The sequence below is a fragment of the Phacochoerus africanus genome, chromosome 16, assembly GCF_016906955.1.
Source record: "Phacochoerus africanus isolate WHEZ1 chromosome 16, ROS_Pafr_v1, whole genome shotgun sequence".
NCBI lineage: Eukaryota > Metazoa > Chordata > Mammalia > Artiodactyla > Suidae > Phacochoerus > Phacochoerus africanus.
The window spans coordinates 48,250,060-48,266,502 of NC_062559.1; the positions used below are offsets into that span (position 1 = coordinate 48,250,060).

General features: G+C 40.3%; 1 protein-coding gene and 1 pseudogene across 1 annotated transcript in view; both read right to left on the reverse strand.

Moving 5' to 3' along the window:
- Nucleotides 1-587: 587 nt before the first annotated feature.
- Nucleotides 588-6,542, reverse strand: LOC125117330 (tubulin alpha chain-like 3; annotated as a pseudogene).
- A 342-nt stretch (nucleotides 6,543-6,884) lies between these two features.
- The window catches only part of STK31 (serine/threonine kinase 31), a 38,398-nt gene continuing 28,839 nt past the window's right edge, over nucleotides 6,885-16,443 (reverse strand). The window contains exons 14-15 of the mRNA XM_047763342.1: nucleotides 12,456-12,524; nucleotides 6,885-7,268 (exon numbers count right to left, since the gene is read on the reverse strand). Of these exons, the coding sequence (XP_047619298.1) occupies nucleotides 7,077-7,268; nucleotides 12,456-12,524 (261 nt within the window). The 3' untranslated portion in view covers nucleotides 6,885-7,076. The remainder of the gene's footprint in view (nucleotides 7,269-12,455; nucleotides 12,525-16,443) is intronic.

Here is a 16,443-nt window from a genome sequence, read left to right on the forward strand (position 1 = left end):
ACAGAAGGAGTTCCCATTGTGGCACAGCAGAAATGAATCCAACTGGTATCCATGAGGATGCAGGTTTGATCCCTGGCCTCCCTCAGTGGGTCGGGGATCTGCACTGCTGTGAGCTGTAGCGTAGGTTGCAGACTTGGCTCAGCTCCTGCGTTGCTCTGGCTGTGGTGTAGGCCAGCAGCTGCAGCTCCAAGTCGACCCAGAGCCTAGGAACTTCCATATGCCATGGGTGCGGCCCTAAAAAGCAAAAAATAAAAAACATAAATTAATTTTAAAAATAAACACTGAACAGAGAGTGCCATTTATACATTCACATCCTTGGGGACACTATCTCCTCTGCATAGCAGGTAGCAGACTATGTACTTCCCAAGTCAAGGATCACACTCAAAGCATGCGGTAGTGATGCCTAATAGAGAGAGCTGCTCGCGGTAGGTTTTGTCAGCAGAAACAACGAGGACAACAATTGTCATGGGCAAATATATTCTAAAATACAAAGTTGTTGTGGGATTCAATTATGTCCCCACTCAAGGCCCATTCAAACCAGAAGAAAGCAGTAATGGACGCACTGACAGGCAGCATAAGAAGGGCATCTACACCAAGCATATGATACTGCATGTCACAGGTTCACTGTTGGCAGGGCACCATGAGTGCTCTATGAAATGAATGGTAAAAACAGAGTTGTAAGGCTATGCTACAGTGGTGGAGATCCTAAGGGCTGAATATACAGAGAACTCTAATTTCGTCTTCCTGTCATATTCTATCAAGTGCCACTCCATTAAGAGAGATGCTTCCTCCAAAGCTTCAGAAAGCCAAAATCTGTTCTGCCAGCTTTGGATGCGCTCTGATCCAAGGTAATCTCTGACCCCACAGAGTAGTAACCTCAGACATAGTTCTCTGCAGTGTCCTCCTTTCAGATCCTAAGCACCTCCGGGTAAAAGAGTGACTGATACTTCCCTATATGAACCCATCTATCACAGTTGGTTCGAGGTTGGGTAGAGTGCTTCAAGCGTATGATTCCCAGCTCTTATGTAACAAAAGAAGGTATCAAGATGGATTCATATGCTCCATTTTAGCATTTTCCAACTGATCCCTTTTACTGCTAAGAAAATTCCATATTCCAGGTAACAGAATTCCCAGCAACTGTCCCCAATCTGGATGTCAGTTTGGTCAGTGTGAATGGAAAGGCGCTAACTACTTCATGCTGACCTGAAGTTGTCAACACTATTCTGTGATAATGACAGTAAATGACATCTCTTATAATCAGTATATAATTGATATTTTTAATGTATTTTTCCAGGAGTTCCCATTGTGGCTCAGCAGTAACGAACCCAACTAGCATTCATGAGGATGCAGGTTCAATACCTGGCCTCGCTCAAGGGTTAAGGATCCAACGTTACCATGAGCTGTGGTGTAGGCTGAAAATGCAGCTTGGATTCTGCATTGCTGTGGCTGTGGCAGAGGCCAGCCACTGCAGCTGCAATTCGACCCACAGCCTGGGAATTTCTGTATGTCACAGGTGCAGCCCTAAAAAAGGAAAATAAATAAATAAACGTATTTTTCCAATTTATATTTTTTGGCCAGAAAGTTAAAACATTTATATTTAATCTAACTACTACAGTATGATTTTCATCATGAATTTTGCTGTTTTTCTGTATGTCTTACATCTTCTTTCTGCATATCTCCATTACTGCCTTCTTTAGTGTTAGACTTTTCTAGTGTTGTCCCATCTAAGTATTTCTAATTTTTTAATGGTTGGGCTGGTATTTACAATTTTAAAATCTTAACTTAAAATAATCTAATTTGGCTTAACACAATTTCAATAACAAACAAAAATTTTGCCCCAATATGCCTCCATTTGCTCCCCTCTCCTTTGGCCTGTTGTCAGAAAAATGACATCTTTCCACATTATAAGCCCATTAATATAGTTTCGTAATTAGTGCTTTGTGTAGTTTTCTTTTAAATCAGAAGAGTTACACACAAAAACACATTGATACTTTTATATTTACCAATGTAGTTTTCTTTACCAGTACTCTCTATTTTTTGTGAGGATTGAAGTTACTGTCTAGTGTAATTTCATTTCAGTCTGAAAGGCCCCTTTTTTTTTTTTGTAGGGCAGATGTTCTAGTAACAAATTCTCTGTCTCTGTTTATCTACTAATGGCTTAACATCATAAGTCAAAGTCTTAATATCTCCTTCATTCTTGCTAGGTATACAATTCTTAGCTGACAAGGCTTTTTTTTTTTTTTCCATTCATTACTTTAAATGTGTCATCCAGCTGAATTCTAGCCCCCATTATTTCTGATAAAAATCAGATGTTGCTTTTACTGACGATGCCTTGTAATCAGTTAAGTCATTTCTCTCTTGCTATTTTCAAGATTCCGTCCTTGGCTTTAGCTTTCAATAGTTGGATTATGATGTGTCTAGTTGTGGGTCTCTTTGAGTTTATCCTACTTGGAATATGCTGAGCTTCTTGATTATGCAGATTCATGTTTCATCAACTTTGGAAAAATTTCAGCCATTACTTATACAATATTCTTACTGCCCATTTTTCTCCTCTCCTTCTACAATTCTCATTGTGCTGTTCATACATTTGAAGATGTCCCACAAGCTTCTTAGTCTCTTCAGTTTTCTTCATTCTTTCTTTCTGTTCCTCAGTCTGGATGACCTAAATTGACCTACCTTTAGGTTCACTGAGCTTTTCTTTTTCCAATCCACATATGCTGTTGAGTCCCTCTCATGAATTTTTTATTCCAGTTATTGTACTTTTCAGCTACTTAATTTTTATTTGCTTCTTTCTTATAATTTCTAAAAAAAAAAAATGTTCCCATCTGGCTCAGTGGTAATGAACCTGGCTAGTATCCATGAGGATGCACGTTTGATCCCTGGCCTCACTCAGTGGGTTAAGGATCTGGCATTGCCATGAGCTGTGGTGTAGGTCACAGATGCATCTGCATCCAGATGCATCTGTGGCGTAGGCCTGCAGCTGCAGTTCTGATTCAGCCCCTGAATAGAGCCTGGAAAACTCTATATGTCATGGGAGTGGCCCTAAAAAAGAAAAAATAATAATTTCTACATATTTATTGGCATTCTCTATTTGCTGAAACATTATTCTCATATTGTTCTATAATTCTTCATAAATGGTGTCCTTTAGTTCTTTGAACATTTTAATAGATGACAAAGTCTTTGCATACTAAAGCCCAACATCTAGGCTTCCCCTGGGGCAGTTTTTATTGACTGTTTTGGTTTTTTTTTTTTAGCAAATAAACCACACTTGTTAAGTGTCTCACTTTTTTGTTGTGGTTCAAAGCTGGACATTTTTAAACATCACAATTTTCAACTCTGAAAACCAGATTTCCCTCCCTCAACCCAGAATTTTGTTCCTGTAGTTGTTATTGATGGACTTTCCTGTTCCAATTCTGTGACGTTTATATTCTTTTCATGTGCAGCTTAGTTTAATGGTCAGCTAATAATTGGACAAATGTTTCCTTAAATGCCTGGAACCAACAAGTCTCCCAACCTCTGCTGCAAGGCTGCCACAACATTGGCAGTTTACAACCCTGCCTTACCCTTCACAAGGCAGAACCTGTTTCCAGAACCTCAAGATCAGCCAAAGATGAAAGATTAAGGCCTTGCATGTCTTTCCTGGGCATACCCACAGCCCTGAGTATGTGCATGACCTTACAGAAATTTGTTTGAGTTTACCAATGCACCCTATGAACAACACTCCCAGATTTTCCTATTAAACTGTATTCTCCAACAGGTATTGCCACCTCAGGCAGGTGTGTTGTTAAACAACTATCATGACTTTTTTCAACAAGTGCCCCACGGGGACAAAAAGCTTCCACTGAGCAAGCTCCGAGTTAGATTACTTAAAGACAATTCCAACGAGGCTTTTCCAGGGAGCTTCCAGACAGGCCAAATAGTGACAATTCTCTGGCAATAGGGCTTTCTGAGGTGCTTGAAACATTTTGCAAATTCCACTGGCTGTTAGACCACTGTTTTTCAAAATAATTGCGAGGGTGTTGGTTTGCAGAGCTTATAACAGGAAAGGACAATAGGCAAGGTAAAATACTACAAAGCTTACAATTCTTACCAGGATTCAGTTGTTTTTCTTGAACAATTGCTCTTCAAATTGTTGCAGGCCCTTGGTTAATGACCAGAGTTCTGAAAAAGCTGATTTTGAAAATTTATTGCTTTTTTCCTGTTGCTTTTATGGAGGCGATTTTCAGAGGTCCTTATGACTCCACTATTCCAGTACTGCTTCCACATGTAGTTTTAATGGCAGAAAATATGGTTATACTAACAACTAAAAAATGATTGATGAAGCATGTCATTTGCTAAGTTAAAATAGAAATGCTAAAAATGAATTTAACAAATATTGACATTTAAACATACACTGAAATGACTTTATCACTGATACTATAAAATGAACCAAAGGCTCCCCATAAATTTCTTTTGAGAAAGTTTATACCTTTAACTTTCTTCTCTTCAACATTTTGATCTAAAACACAATGTTTCCTTTGCATCCATTACTTTAGTAGAAATAAGCCATCCTTGACTTTTTCCTTACTTCCATTATTTCCCAAATCACCCTCTAAGGTTAGCGATTTTTATTCTTTTTTTGGGGGGGGGGGGGGCCTTTTTGCTATTTCTTGGGCCGCTCCCGCGGCATATGGAGGTTCCCAGGCTAGGGGTCGAATCGGAGCTGTAGCTGCCGGCCTACGCCAGAGCCACAGCAACGCAGGATCCGAGCCGCGTCTGCAACCTACACCACAGCTCACGGCAATGCCGGATCGTTAACCCACTGAGCAAGGGCAGGGATCGAACCCACAACCTCATGGTTCCTAGTCGGATTCGTTAACCGCTGCGCCACAACGGGAACTCCCGATTTTTATTCTAAAATGAACATGACTATGTGATTCAGCTGCTCATAAATTTATAATAGAGACCCATTTCTTTTAGAGCAATTCATGACCCTCTATGATCTGTCCCCAAAATACTTTGCTAAAGTTTTTCTCAGCTATGCCATGAATTGCCTATGCCCCAGCCAAATTTTTGCCCTTTGAGCTTTCTTAAATTTCCTTTGTTTGGAATACCTTTTTCCACTTCCAAATTAGCAGAATCCTACTGCACCTCCAAAATGAGTCAAACAACTATTCATCAATCTTATTATTGACCTTTTCCCTTCCTCTCCTTTGTCATGACACACATTTTGTTTCTGTACCAAGTGTAACAACTTAAAGTGTTTGCTAAAACACAGATTGCCAGGTTCCACCCCCCGAGATTCTCATGTAGTAAGTCTGGAGTGGAAGTAAGAATCTGCATTTCTAATAAACCTCTAGGTGGTGCTGAGCCTGCTTATATAGGGACTACATTTTGATGTAAGGGTTTATTCTCTCAAATAATTTGGTATCTTGAGACTAGGAAAAAGGCTCTGGAATTGTTAGGGTCAGCTTCTTCTAACTCACTGCTCCATTATCCTAGTTCATGAGTTTCAGCATCAAAGTCACCTCATGATCCAAGGAGACTGCTGAAATTCTAACCACTACGTTAGCTTCTAGGCAATAGGGAAGGAGTTAAGGGTGAAAAGCCATGTCTCCAAGCCAAATCAGCTCCTTTTAAAGAGCCTTATTCACAAAAATTCAGTCAAAAGGCTTCAACTAATAGAGAAAATAGTAAGTGTAGTCTTTTAGCCAAGTGTACTGCCACCTTAAATATAACGGTTATCTACTACTAAGGAAAACTAAAAAATTTTTTTTCTCTTTCGGGCTGCAGGTGCAGCATATGGAAGTTTCCAGGCTGGGCTCAAATCAGAGCTGCAGCCAACAGCCTATACCACAGCCGCAGCAAAGCTAGACCCAAGCCATGTGTGCAACCTACATCACGGCTCACAGCAACACCAGATCCTTAACCGACTGAGCAAGGCCAGGGATCAAACCCAAGTCCTCATGGATACTAGTCGGGTTCGTTACCGCTAAGCCATAATGGGAACTCCAGAGGACTAAATTTTGAATAGGCATCTGGAGATTCTAACATACCATTTTAGTCTACATATGCTTCAATCACCAGATCTAACACGTCTGCCTATTTCATTAATTCGACCCATATCTTTATCACTATTTCTCCTTCCCTAGCCCTTATTTTCATCATTGCTTACCTAATTTATTACAATATTCTTCTGACCAGTCTCCCTACCACTTATCCTGGTAATAGGTATAAGATGGATTTTGAGAGATCTAAAGCTGTTCAAAATACTTCAATGACTCCAGATCTCCTATAAAATTATAAGGTATGGGCACTTTATTACTTCATATAAAGCCCTCTTCTACCTATATGACTATTCCCTGCCTCGTATTTATACTATCAAACACAAGCAAATGCTTCTCCCTTTGGTGCTCTCGTCATGCTTTTTCGGCCAATTAAGAGAACTTGACCCTCCTTCGTCTGTACTATCTCACTCTTTAAGAGTTAACTAGGGTATTCACCTCCTCCAGAAAGCTCTTCCCGACACCCCCTTCATACGATGAGTACTCCTCCTGTGTCATCACATAAAAGCTCTGTCCAGAGCTATCATTATGTATTTAATATTATGAAGATCTGGTTAGATTTCCAACTTTCTCAACAGATTTATATGCTTTGTAAGAACCATGCTTAATTTATCTTTATAGTCCCAGAACTGGGTACAAAGCAGATGCCAACTATCACCTGTTAAACAAAGGTGTCACCCTTCATCATGAGCTGGCCTACACACTGCAAATCTGTATAGGATTTTTTTCAATCTAAGAATCTTTTCTCTTACAAGTATCATTATGCAATTTCAAGAAGTAACTATAGACAGAAAATCCTTCCTTAACAACTACAGTTAAATGAAATTTCAATGTATACAATTTTTTGCATAGCCAAATATCTTTTATTTTTCACAACTGGAATACCAAAGACATAACCCAACTAGCTCCAGAACACTTCCAGACTCTTTTCTGTTTATTTAACCAAACTAAACAAGTTTTTAAAAGGAATATCTGCAACAACAAAAGAATACTAATCTATCAATCAAGGTTGGTTTCACCATTTCTCATCTTTTACTTATTTTTATCCAAGTTCTCCACCTTTAATTCTTCCTCTTTCTTTTGGGTGTATTCAGTATCTTTTTCTGTGTTCAGAGCTGATTTCCCCTTTGGTAGCAAGAAACATTCAGCATTCAAAACCTGCTCAGCAGTAACTGAACTTCTACAATATATCAAGCTACAAAGGAGGGATTTGACATTATCATCCTGCAAGAAAAAAAAAGATTATGTTAAAAACAAAAATAAAATCAAAAGAAATAAATTACAATTGTAATAAGGAGTATCACGGTCAAAAACACATTTAATGACACAGAGCTAAAATCAATTTTTTCCTACTGGAGTTTAGAAATTTTCACCAAATTCAACTAGTTTTTATTGGAAATGGATTAACCTAGTATTAAAACTATGGAATCAAATTATAGTAAAAAAAAAAAAAAAAAAAAGGAGAGGAGTTCCCGCCATGGCTCAGTGGTTAACGAATCCAACTAGGAACCATGAGGTTTCGGGTTCAATCCCTGGCCTTGCTCAGTGGGTTAAGGATCTGGCGTTGCTGTGAGCTGTGGTGTAGGTCGCAGACATGGCTTGGATCCCGCATTGCTGTGGCTCTGGCCTAGGCTGGTGGCTACAGCTCCAATTAGACCCCTAACCTGGGAACCTCCATAGGCTGCAGGAGTGGCCCAAGAAAATGGCAAAAAGACAAAAAAAAAAGTAGAAGAAAAAAGGTATCGCAACTGAAATATACCACAAAACAAGTAAAATTTTTTAAAAAATTACTTTTTTAAAACTTCTTTTCATTCTTTTTTAGGGCACTAGTCAAAATTTGAGACTATGAAAATTTTACACTGAAGCTGCTCTGTCTGGAAGGGTAGCCTCCTTTATTTGGTCAACTGCTTGTGGTTTCACTTACGAAATGATCTCCTTTTGAAACACTTCTACCAACACTACCACTACCATTCATCATCATCACCTTTATGGGGGCCAGAACCTATTACGTACCACAATTTCAAAGAACGTTGTTTGTATTATCACGTGTCAGTAACACTGTACTGCTGCTTTTCCACAAGCTCACCTCCCTAAGTCCCTGGGTGTGTGCCTTCCACGAGCTCACCTTCCTAAGTCCCTGGGTGTGTGCCTTTTTTTGCTCCCTGTGATGACTCCAATCAGAGCACATTTCACAATGACTAAAAACCACCTATTCATTGCTAGTGATCTTACCAGATTCTGAGATGCGTAAGATCAGAAATCATAAATTTCTCACTTCATCTCAACAATGAGCACATTGTCAGGGATAAAAGAGACATTCAGTAAACATCTGCTAACTGAACGAATGCCAGTACCCATGCTGCACTCTACGGAATATGTTTTTAAACACATTTAAAGATAGTACCTTTAGTAAGTATAAACTTTACTAAAAATTAAAAAATCTAAATGCGAAAAAACTACCACATGATCTTGAAAGCTACAAAAAAGAGATTTAGGACAAGTAAAAAATCACATCATGTTCTTTGACAGAAAGAATCTCATCACCATTTTTACGTGTGTCAGCATTTAAGTTAATTTATAAACTTTCCATGACTCCAATAACATAAAATCAGCTTCCCCCCCACCTTGGAGCTAGATAAATTAACTGTAAAGATTTCTTATGAGAATAATAAGTGGTGGTGTTCCCATTGCAGCTCAGCAATAACAAACTCAAATAGTATTCATGAGGATTCAGGTTTGACCCCGGGTACCGCTCAGTGGGTTAAGGATCCAGCATTGCTGCGAGCTGTGGTATAGGTGGTAGAAAGCAGCTGGGATCCTAAGTTGCTGTGGCTATGGTGCAGGCCAGCAGCAACAGCTCAATTCGACCCCTAGCCTGGGAACCTCCATATGATGCACCTATAGCCCTAAAAGAAGGGGAAAAAAATCCCAGCAAGTTATTTTGTGGATATCAACAAACTGATACAAAAGTTTACATTGAGAGGCAAAAGATCTAAAACAGCCAATACAGTATTAAAGGAAAAGAACAAAGTTAAAGGACTGATACTATCCAACGTCAAAATTCACTATAAAGCTACAGCAATCAAGACTACGTGGTATTAGGAAAAGAGTAAACGAACAGATCAATGGAACAAAACAGACCCACATAAAAATAGACAACTAGTCATTGACAAAGGGTAATGAGCAATGCAATGGAGAAGACAGTCTTTTCAACAAATGGTGCTGGAACAAGTGGACATGAACATGCAAAAAAAAAAAAATGTGCATCTAGGCACAGATCTTATATCCGTCACAAAAATTAACTCAAAACATATCACAGACCTAAATATCAAATGTAAAACTGTAAGGCTAGAAAATCTAAGAGAAAATATAGATGAACCTGGGTTTGGCAATGACTTTCCAGATAAAACACCAAAAGCACAATCTATGAAAAGAAAGAACAAGCCAGACTTCATTAAAATTAAAATTTTCTGTTCTGCAAAAGACAAATTCAAGAAAATAAGACAAGCAAAGATTGTGAGAAATTATCTGCAAGACATATTGATAAAAGGCTGCTAAGCAAAGTATACAAAGAACTCTTGAAATTCAACAACAAGAAAACAACATGATTAAAAACTGGGCCAAAGACCCTCTTGCCAAATATTTCACCAAAGAGCATATAGAGATGGCAAATAAGCATATGAAAAGATCCTCCACATCCCCTGTCACCAGGGAAAAGTATATTCAAACAAGATACTACCACACATCTGTAAGAATGGCCAAAGCCAGGAGCTCCTGCTCTGGAGCAACGGGATCTGTGGCATCTTAGGAGCACTGGGACAAAGGTTCCATCCCCAGCCCAGCACGATGGGTTAGGGATCCAGCATTGCTACAGTTTCAGCTTAGGTTACGACTGTAGCTCGGATCTGATCCCTAGTCCAGGAGCTCCATACGGCTGCTAAACGGCAGCCAAAAATGAAAGGAAAAAAAAAAAAAAAAAAGAATGGCCAAAACCAAAATACTGACCAAATGCTAGTAAGGCTGTAGAGCAACGGGCACTCTCATTCACTGCTAGTGGCAATCAAAAATGGGAAGGCTACTTTAGAAGACAGTTTGGCAGTTTCTTAAAAAACTAAATATACTACCACCATACAATACAGCAACTGCACTCCTTGGTACTGACCCAAGGAAATAAAAATGTACGTCCATGTAAAAACCCGCACATGGATGTTTACTGAAGCTTTACTCATGACTGCCAAAACCTGGAAACAACCAAGCTGTCCTTCAGTAAGTGAAAGGATAAACTGTGGTACATCCAGACACTGGATTCAAGGGTTTAAAAAAAAAAAAAAAAAAAAGAGCTATTGGGAGTTCCCTGGTGGTCTAGTGCTTAGGATTTGGTGCTTTCACTGCTGCACCCTGCTTCAGTCCCTGGTCTGGGAACTGAGATCCCACATCAAGCCACTGCATGCCACAGCCAAAGAAAAGAAAAGAGAAGGGAGCAGAAAGGGAAGGGGAATGGGAAAAAAGAAAAGGAGCTATCATGTCATTAAAAGACATGGAGGAATCTTATGTGCATATTAAATAAAAAAAAGCCAATACGAAATGTTAAATACTGTGCGATTCCAACTGTGTGGCACTGCCAAAACTGTGGAGACAAGAAAAAGACTAGTCTCCAGTGGTTTGGAGAAAGTAGAGATGAATAGGTAGGGCATGGAGGGTTTTGGGACCATGAAAATACTCTGTATGATATCATAATAGTAGGTACATGTGTCCAAACCCCTAAGAATGTACAAGACCAAGAGTGAACCCTAACATAAACTATGGGCTTTAGGTAATTCTGATATTCACTCCAGGTTCATCAACTGCAACAAATATACCACTCTGACGGGGGTTGTGGATAATGAGTAAACAGCATATGTGGGGGAAGAAGGTACATGGAAACCTCTACCATCTTCTCAATTTTGCTGTGAGCCTAAAACTGCTCTTAAAAAAATAAAGCCAGAGTTCCCGTTGTGGCGCAGTGGTTAACGAGTCCGACTAGGAACCATGAGGTTGCAGGTTCCGTCCTTGCCCTTGCTCAGTGGGTTAACGATCCAGCGTTGCCATGAGCTGTGGTGTAGGTTGCAGATGAGGCTCGGATCCCGCGTTGCTGTGGCTCTGGCGTAGGCCGGTGGCTCCAGCTCCGATTCAACCCGTAGCCTGGGAACCTCCATATGCTGCGGGAGCGGCCCAAGAAATAGCAACAACAACAACAACAACAACAACAACAAGACAAAATACATAAATAAATAAATAAAGCCATAAAAGCAGGTGAAAAACACAAAATAAATATTTTCTTTTAAAAAAATGGCAAGAGAACTTTTAAAGCCTGATCATTATACTTTTATAAACTTGCTTACTGCCATATTTAACCCCTAATATCCAGACACAGTGGGGACTATTCCATTCAAAAGATTTTAATATTGTCATGTCAATTCAGGTCTTTACCTGAAATGCCCATCATCTCATTCTATCTCTAAAAAAATCCCAATTCAATCTTGAAGATTCACCTCAATTAACTACTTGGTGGTATTTTTAAACAACCCCTTCCTTCTCCCTTTTTCTGCCAAAATAAAAATTATTTAGCTCCCAGAGTTCCCGTCGTGGCTCAGCGATTAACGAATCCGACTAGGAACCATAAGGTTTCGGGTTCGATCCCTGGTCTCACTCAGTGGGTTAAGGATCTGGCGTTGCTGTGAGCTGTGGTGTAGGTCAAAGACACAGCTCGGATCCTGCGTTGCTGTGGCTCCGGCGTAGGCTGGCGGCTACAGCTCTGATTAGACCCCTAGCCTGGAAACCTCCATATGCCACAAGTGTGGCCCTAAAAAGACAAAAGACAAAAAAAAAATTATTTAGCTTCCTCCAAATTACTTTTTAATATTCTATATATGGATCTTGATTGCTTACTTGTTCACATTTCTAAATTATTAATTTCTTCAATGCTGCAATCCTAGAAAGCAACACCTAGTTCAATTCCTGATATAGAACAGATACTTAAGATATTGTGGCTATACACACACACATACACACATTAAAGCAATATGAATGGCACAGATGTATGACAAAGAAGATATAGCTAGCTACCTACAAAAAGTGAAACACTCATTTTAATACATGATCTCTGAAGATATAGTAAAGATTTTTCCTTAATAATCACAGAGGTTATATAATTTGGATGACAAAAATACAATTCAGCAGAACTCTCTAGCAGTAACTTTCTGGCAATGGGATAAGCAGGGCATTTAAATTTTTCAATACTTCTTTAGTGTGAATGCCACTTAGTATTTTTACAAAAATTAGAAGACATCTTCAGTCAAGTATTTAAGTTTCTATTACGGCTACACACCTATATCACAGGTTTCTAACCGGTATGACAAAAAGGTCACATACCAAATGAAACTGATCCACTTTTGGGATTCCATCCTCATTTGTCTCAAGTTCCTGATTTTGAACAGAAAGCTGTTAAAGAAAATAAGAATGAATAAATTCTCAAATGTATCAAAATACCAACCCTACAGCAAAGACTAATCTAGAACCCTTCAGGTTTTAGAGAGAAGAAAAGAGCTCAAAGAAAGCATATTAGTTCTTGCAGGATAAAAACACTTTTATAGGGAGTTTCCTGGTGGTCTAGTGGTTAGGATTTGGCACTTTCACAGCTGCAGCTCAGGTTCAAACCCTGGTCTAGGAACTGAGATTCCACATCAAGTCAGTGCATGCTGCAGCCAAAAAAAATAAAACACACTTTCATAATAACTACCAAGCAGTTTCAATATCAATCAGAGTTGATGCACACACTATAAGCACTTCTAATACCCTCTCACTTTACAAACAAATATGTTAAAATGTAATTGCTTATAATGTCCTGGTTTCACCAATAATCATACATTAAACACATAGAAAAAAATTTTTTTTTGTCCTTTTGCCTTTTCTGGAGTCGCTCCTGCGGCATATGGAGGTTCCCAGGCTAAGAGTCTAATCGGAGCTGTTGCTGCCAGCCTATGCCACAGCCACAGCAACGTGGTATCCAAGCCATGTCTGCAACCTACACCACAGCTCACAGCAACGCCGGATCCTTAACCCACTGAGCAAGGCCAGGGATTGAACCCGCAACCCCATGGTTTCTCGTTGGATCTGTTAACCACTGCGCCATGACGGGAACTCCATAAAGAAAATTTATCATACAAGTTTCCTTCCTCCCTAATACCTGTGTTCAAGAAATATTTTTTTGCTTTTTGTCTTTTTTTTTTTTTTTTAGGGCTGCACCTATGGCATCTGGAAGTTCCCAGGCTAGGGTTCAAATGGGAGCTGCAGCTGCCAACCTACACCACAGCCACTGCAATGCAGGATCTGAGCTACATCTGCAACCTATACCACAGCTCACGGCAACGCTGGATCCTTAACCCACTGAGCAAGGCCAGGGATCGAACCCGCATTCTTATGGATACTAGTCGGGTTCATTAATCACTAAGCCATGACGGAAACTCCAAGAAATACTTGTTAAACTTCCATAAACTATTAAATATGCAGGATTTCTTACATAAAAATACTCTGAATCCTACATATTCTCCCACTTCCAACGTATGTGAAAGCTTTAAATTTCTTTATCAAAACCTTTTATAATTGGAATACATAGTGTGGCCTCTGTTTCCTGACTAAACCCTAAGCAAGTCCTCAAAAGTATGTCCTTTACTACAGCAAAGCAAAGAAAATTGGCGATTATAAAATAAGTTAAAAGGTTTATCTTCTAAGAAGCTTTATCTTCTAACACATGGTTATCTTTTAATAAGCCTCTTACTGACAAGCCAGTAGGAGATGAGATACTGAACTAGCACAACATTTTAAGGCCTGTAAGAGAAAACTGAGAACTTCTTAAAACAGTAAAAATGGCAACACTGGTAATTAACTAGAAGGAGAGGATGAGGGAAAAGGAATGGTCGGGAGAAAAAAAAACAAACTACTACGAGGTTGCTGGCTCAGAGGGCTAGAAGAGACTACTGGGGGAAAGACTGGGAGACACAGCACATCGGTAAAGAGTGCACATCCCATAGGCCCACAGGCTGGGTTTGGGCTTCGGCTCCACTTCTCACAAGCCATGGGGATTCAGGACAAATCATCTCATTTCGCTGCACCTTAGGCTCCTCACTTACAAGGCTACTGTAAAAACTAAAGTGGCTAAATACTTGAGAAAAGTAAATGACTCATGCCAAGCATTCCATAAATGTCATCCACTTTTGTTTTTTAAATTTCAGGCAACTTAGGACATACAGTTAGCAATGTAAATGTTTTTATGAAGGTCGCTAGTCTTATTACCAAGAACAGCTATAATCAAATTTTTACAATTGTTGGATCTAGTTGAAGAGTATAAGTGGTTTCATTATTATTCTTTCGCTTTAAATATGTAAAACTTTCCACAACAGTAATAATTAAAGCAATAGCTGTGCTTGTCCTAACTAAGTGACTTGCTTTTACCTTAAGGATTATGAGTGATAAAACAGATTAGTTTTCCTGTCTCATAATGGCTGGAAGAAAGACAAGCACTCTGACAGTGACTCATTCATAGAAAATGTATTCATCAGGGATGGCTTGGGGTTTTTTTGTTTGTTTATTTGTTTTTTGTTTGTTTATAGCTACATCCATGGCATATGGAAGTTGTATATGGCATATGGGGCCAGGGACTGAATCTCCACTGCAGCTATGTTGGTTGGATCCTTTAACACAGGCCAGGCCAGAGACTGAACCCACACCTCTGCAGCAACCTGAGCTGCTGCAGTCAGAATCCTAACCCATTGCACCACAGCAGGAACTCCCAGGGATGACTTATTTTTAAATACCAACAGTGAGGACCCCACAAAATTAAGACCGGTGTGGTGGCAATACTCTGCAGAAGCATTCAGTTCCTAAGGTAAAAAAGCATTCAAAAGGTGCCATTTCACACCAGTTTTCCCACTTAAAATAAAATCTGAGAGATAAATTTCCACTCCAATCAATAGGAACGTGAAGAGGCAAAGCAGTGGAAATCAGCATACCACTTTTGCTGAAGTGGCATCAGGAGAGCTCAGTGGGGAGCTGAAGATCTAATCAAACCCCATCTGTACATTATACTTAAATACAGTAACTGCAAAGAAAAAAAAAAGAAAAAGAAAGAAAGAAATTTCAATATAATACAAAGCCTCAGAATATAATACCCTAAATATTCAGGGGACAATAGAAAATCACATATGAAACTAAGAACCACCGCCTGCAATACCACAGCCTCAGACACTTGGAAGGGGGCTAGGTGCCGAGACTCAGGCTCTGGAGGTCAGTTCTGGGGAGAGGACTAGGGTTGGCTGTGTGGAGACAGCCTGAGGGGCTAGGGAATGGAGCACCAAAGCTGAGGGAACCCAGGAGGAGATCTGGGCCCCCAAGGGAAGCAAGGCACCACCTCCTCTTTGGGGAGGACAAGAGGAGGAGGGGCAGACAGCCATAGGAATATCCTTCTCTGCACACATGCAGATTCTTGGAAGGAGAGGCTATGGGCAGCAAGACACCTCCTGCATGGGCTACAGCCCTGGGCCCCTCTTGTGCAGGCTACAGGTAGCGATGCCTCCTGTGCAAGTAAGTGTGATGGGGCACCTCTTGCATGGTCTACAGGTGGCAGGGGCAAACCACCACAGTCATCTCAGACTCCAGAGGTGGGAGAGGCTCACCACCACTAGGGGTCTTGAACAGGCACCACTTGTGCCCCACTCACCTCAGAGGTCAGCACAGAGGAGGGCACTGCAACTGAGCACCATCTGTTGCTGTTCTCACTCCCCTGGGAATGCACACACCCTACCGCTGCCACTGCCAAATGCTCTGTGTGCTGCCTATAGCTGCCTGAGGGTCACTGCCACTTCCCAAGGCCCTGCAATCAGGAGAAGCCTCCACCACCTTCCTGCACATCCTTGCCACTGTCAAGGGCCCAGCAACCAGGCACTGGCTACTAGCCCTGCCCACTGCCTCCACCTCCCTGGAAACACATGCAGTATCCTTCAAGGGCATAACAGCCTGCACACTGAGGAAAGAAATAGCAAGCATCCAAACCAAAATCAGCCCTCACACCACAAATAAATAGTAAGCCCTCACAAAATACCCAGGGGCACTCTCGCATATATAGCCCTCAAAGACTACAGCACTTGTTTTCTCTAAACTCACAGAATAATATAAGCAAAATGAAGAAACTCAGAAACCATTTCCAGTTAAAAGAACAGGAGAATTCCCCTGAAGGAGCAAACCCTGAAACAGACCTCTGCAGTCTAACAGACACTGAGTTCAAAAAGGAGATAGTCAAGATACCGAAGGAATTAAGAGCGAATATGAAGGAATTAAGGGCGGATATGAACAGTAATGCAGATTA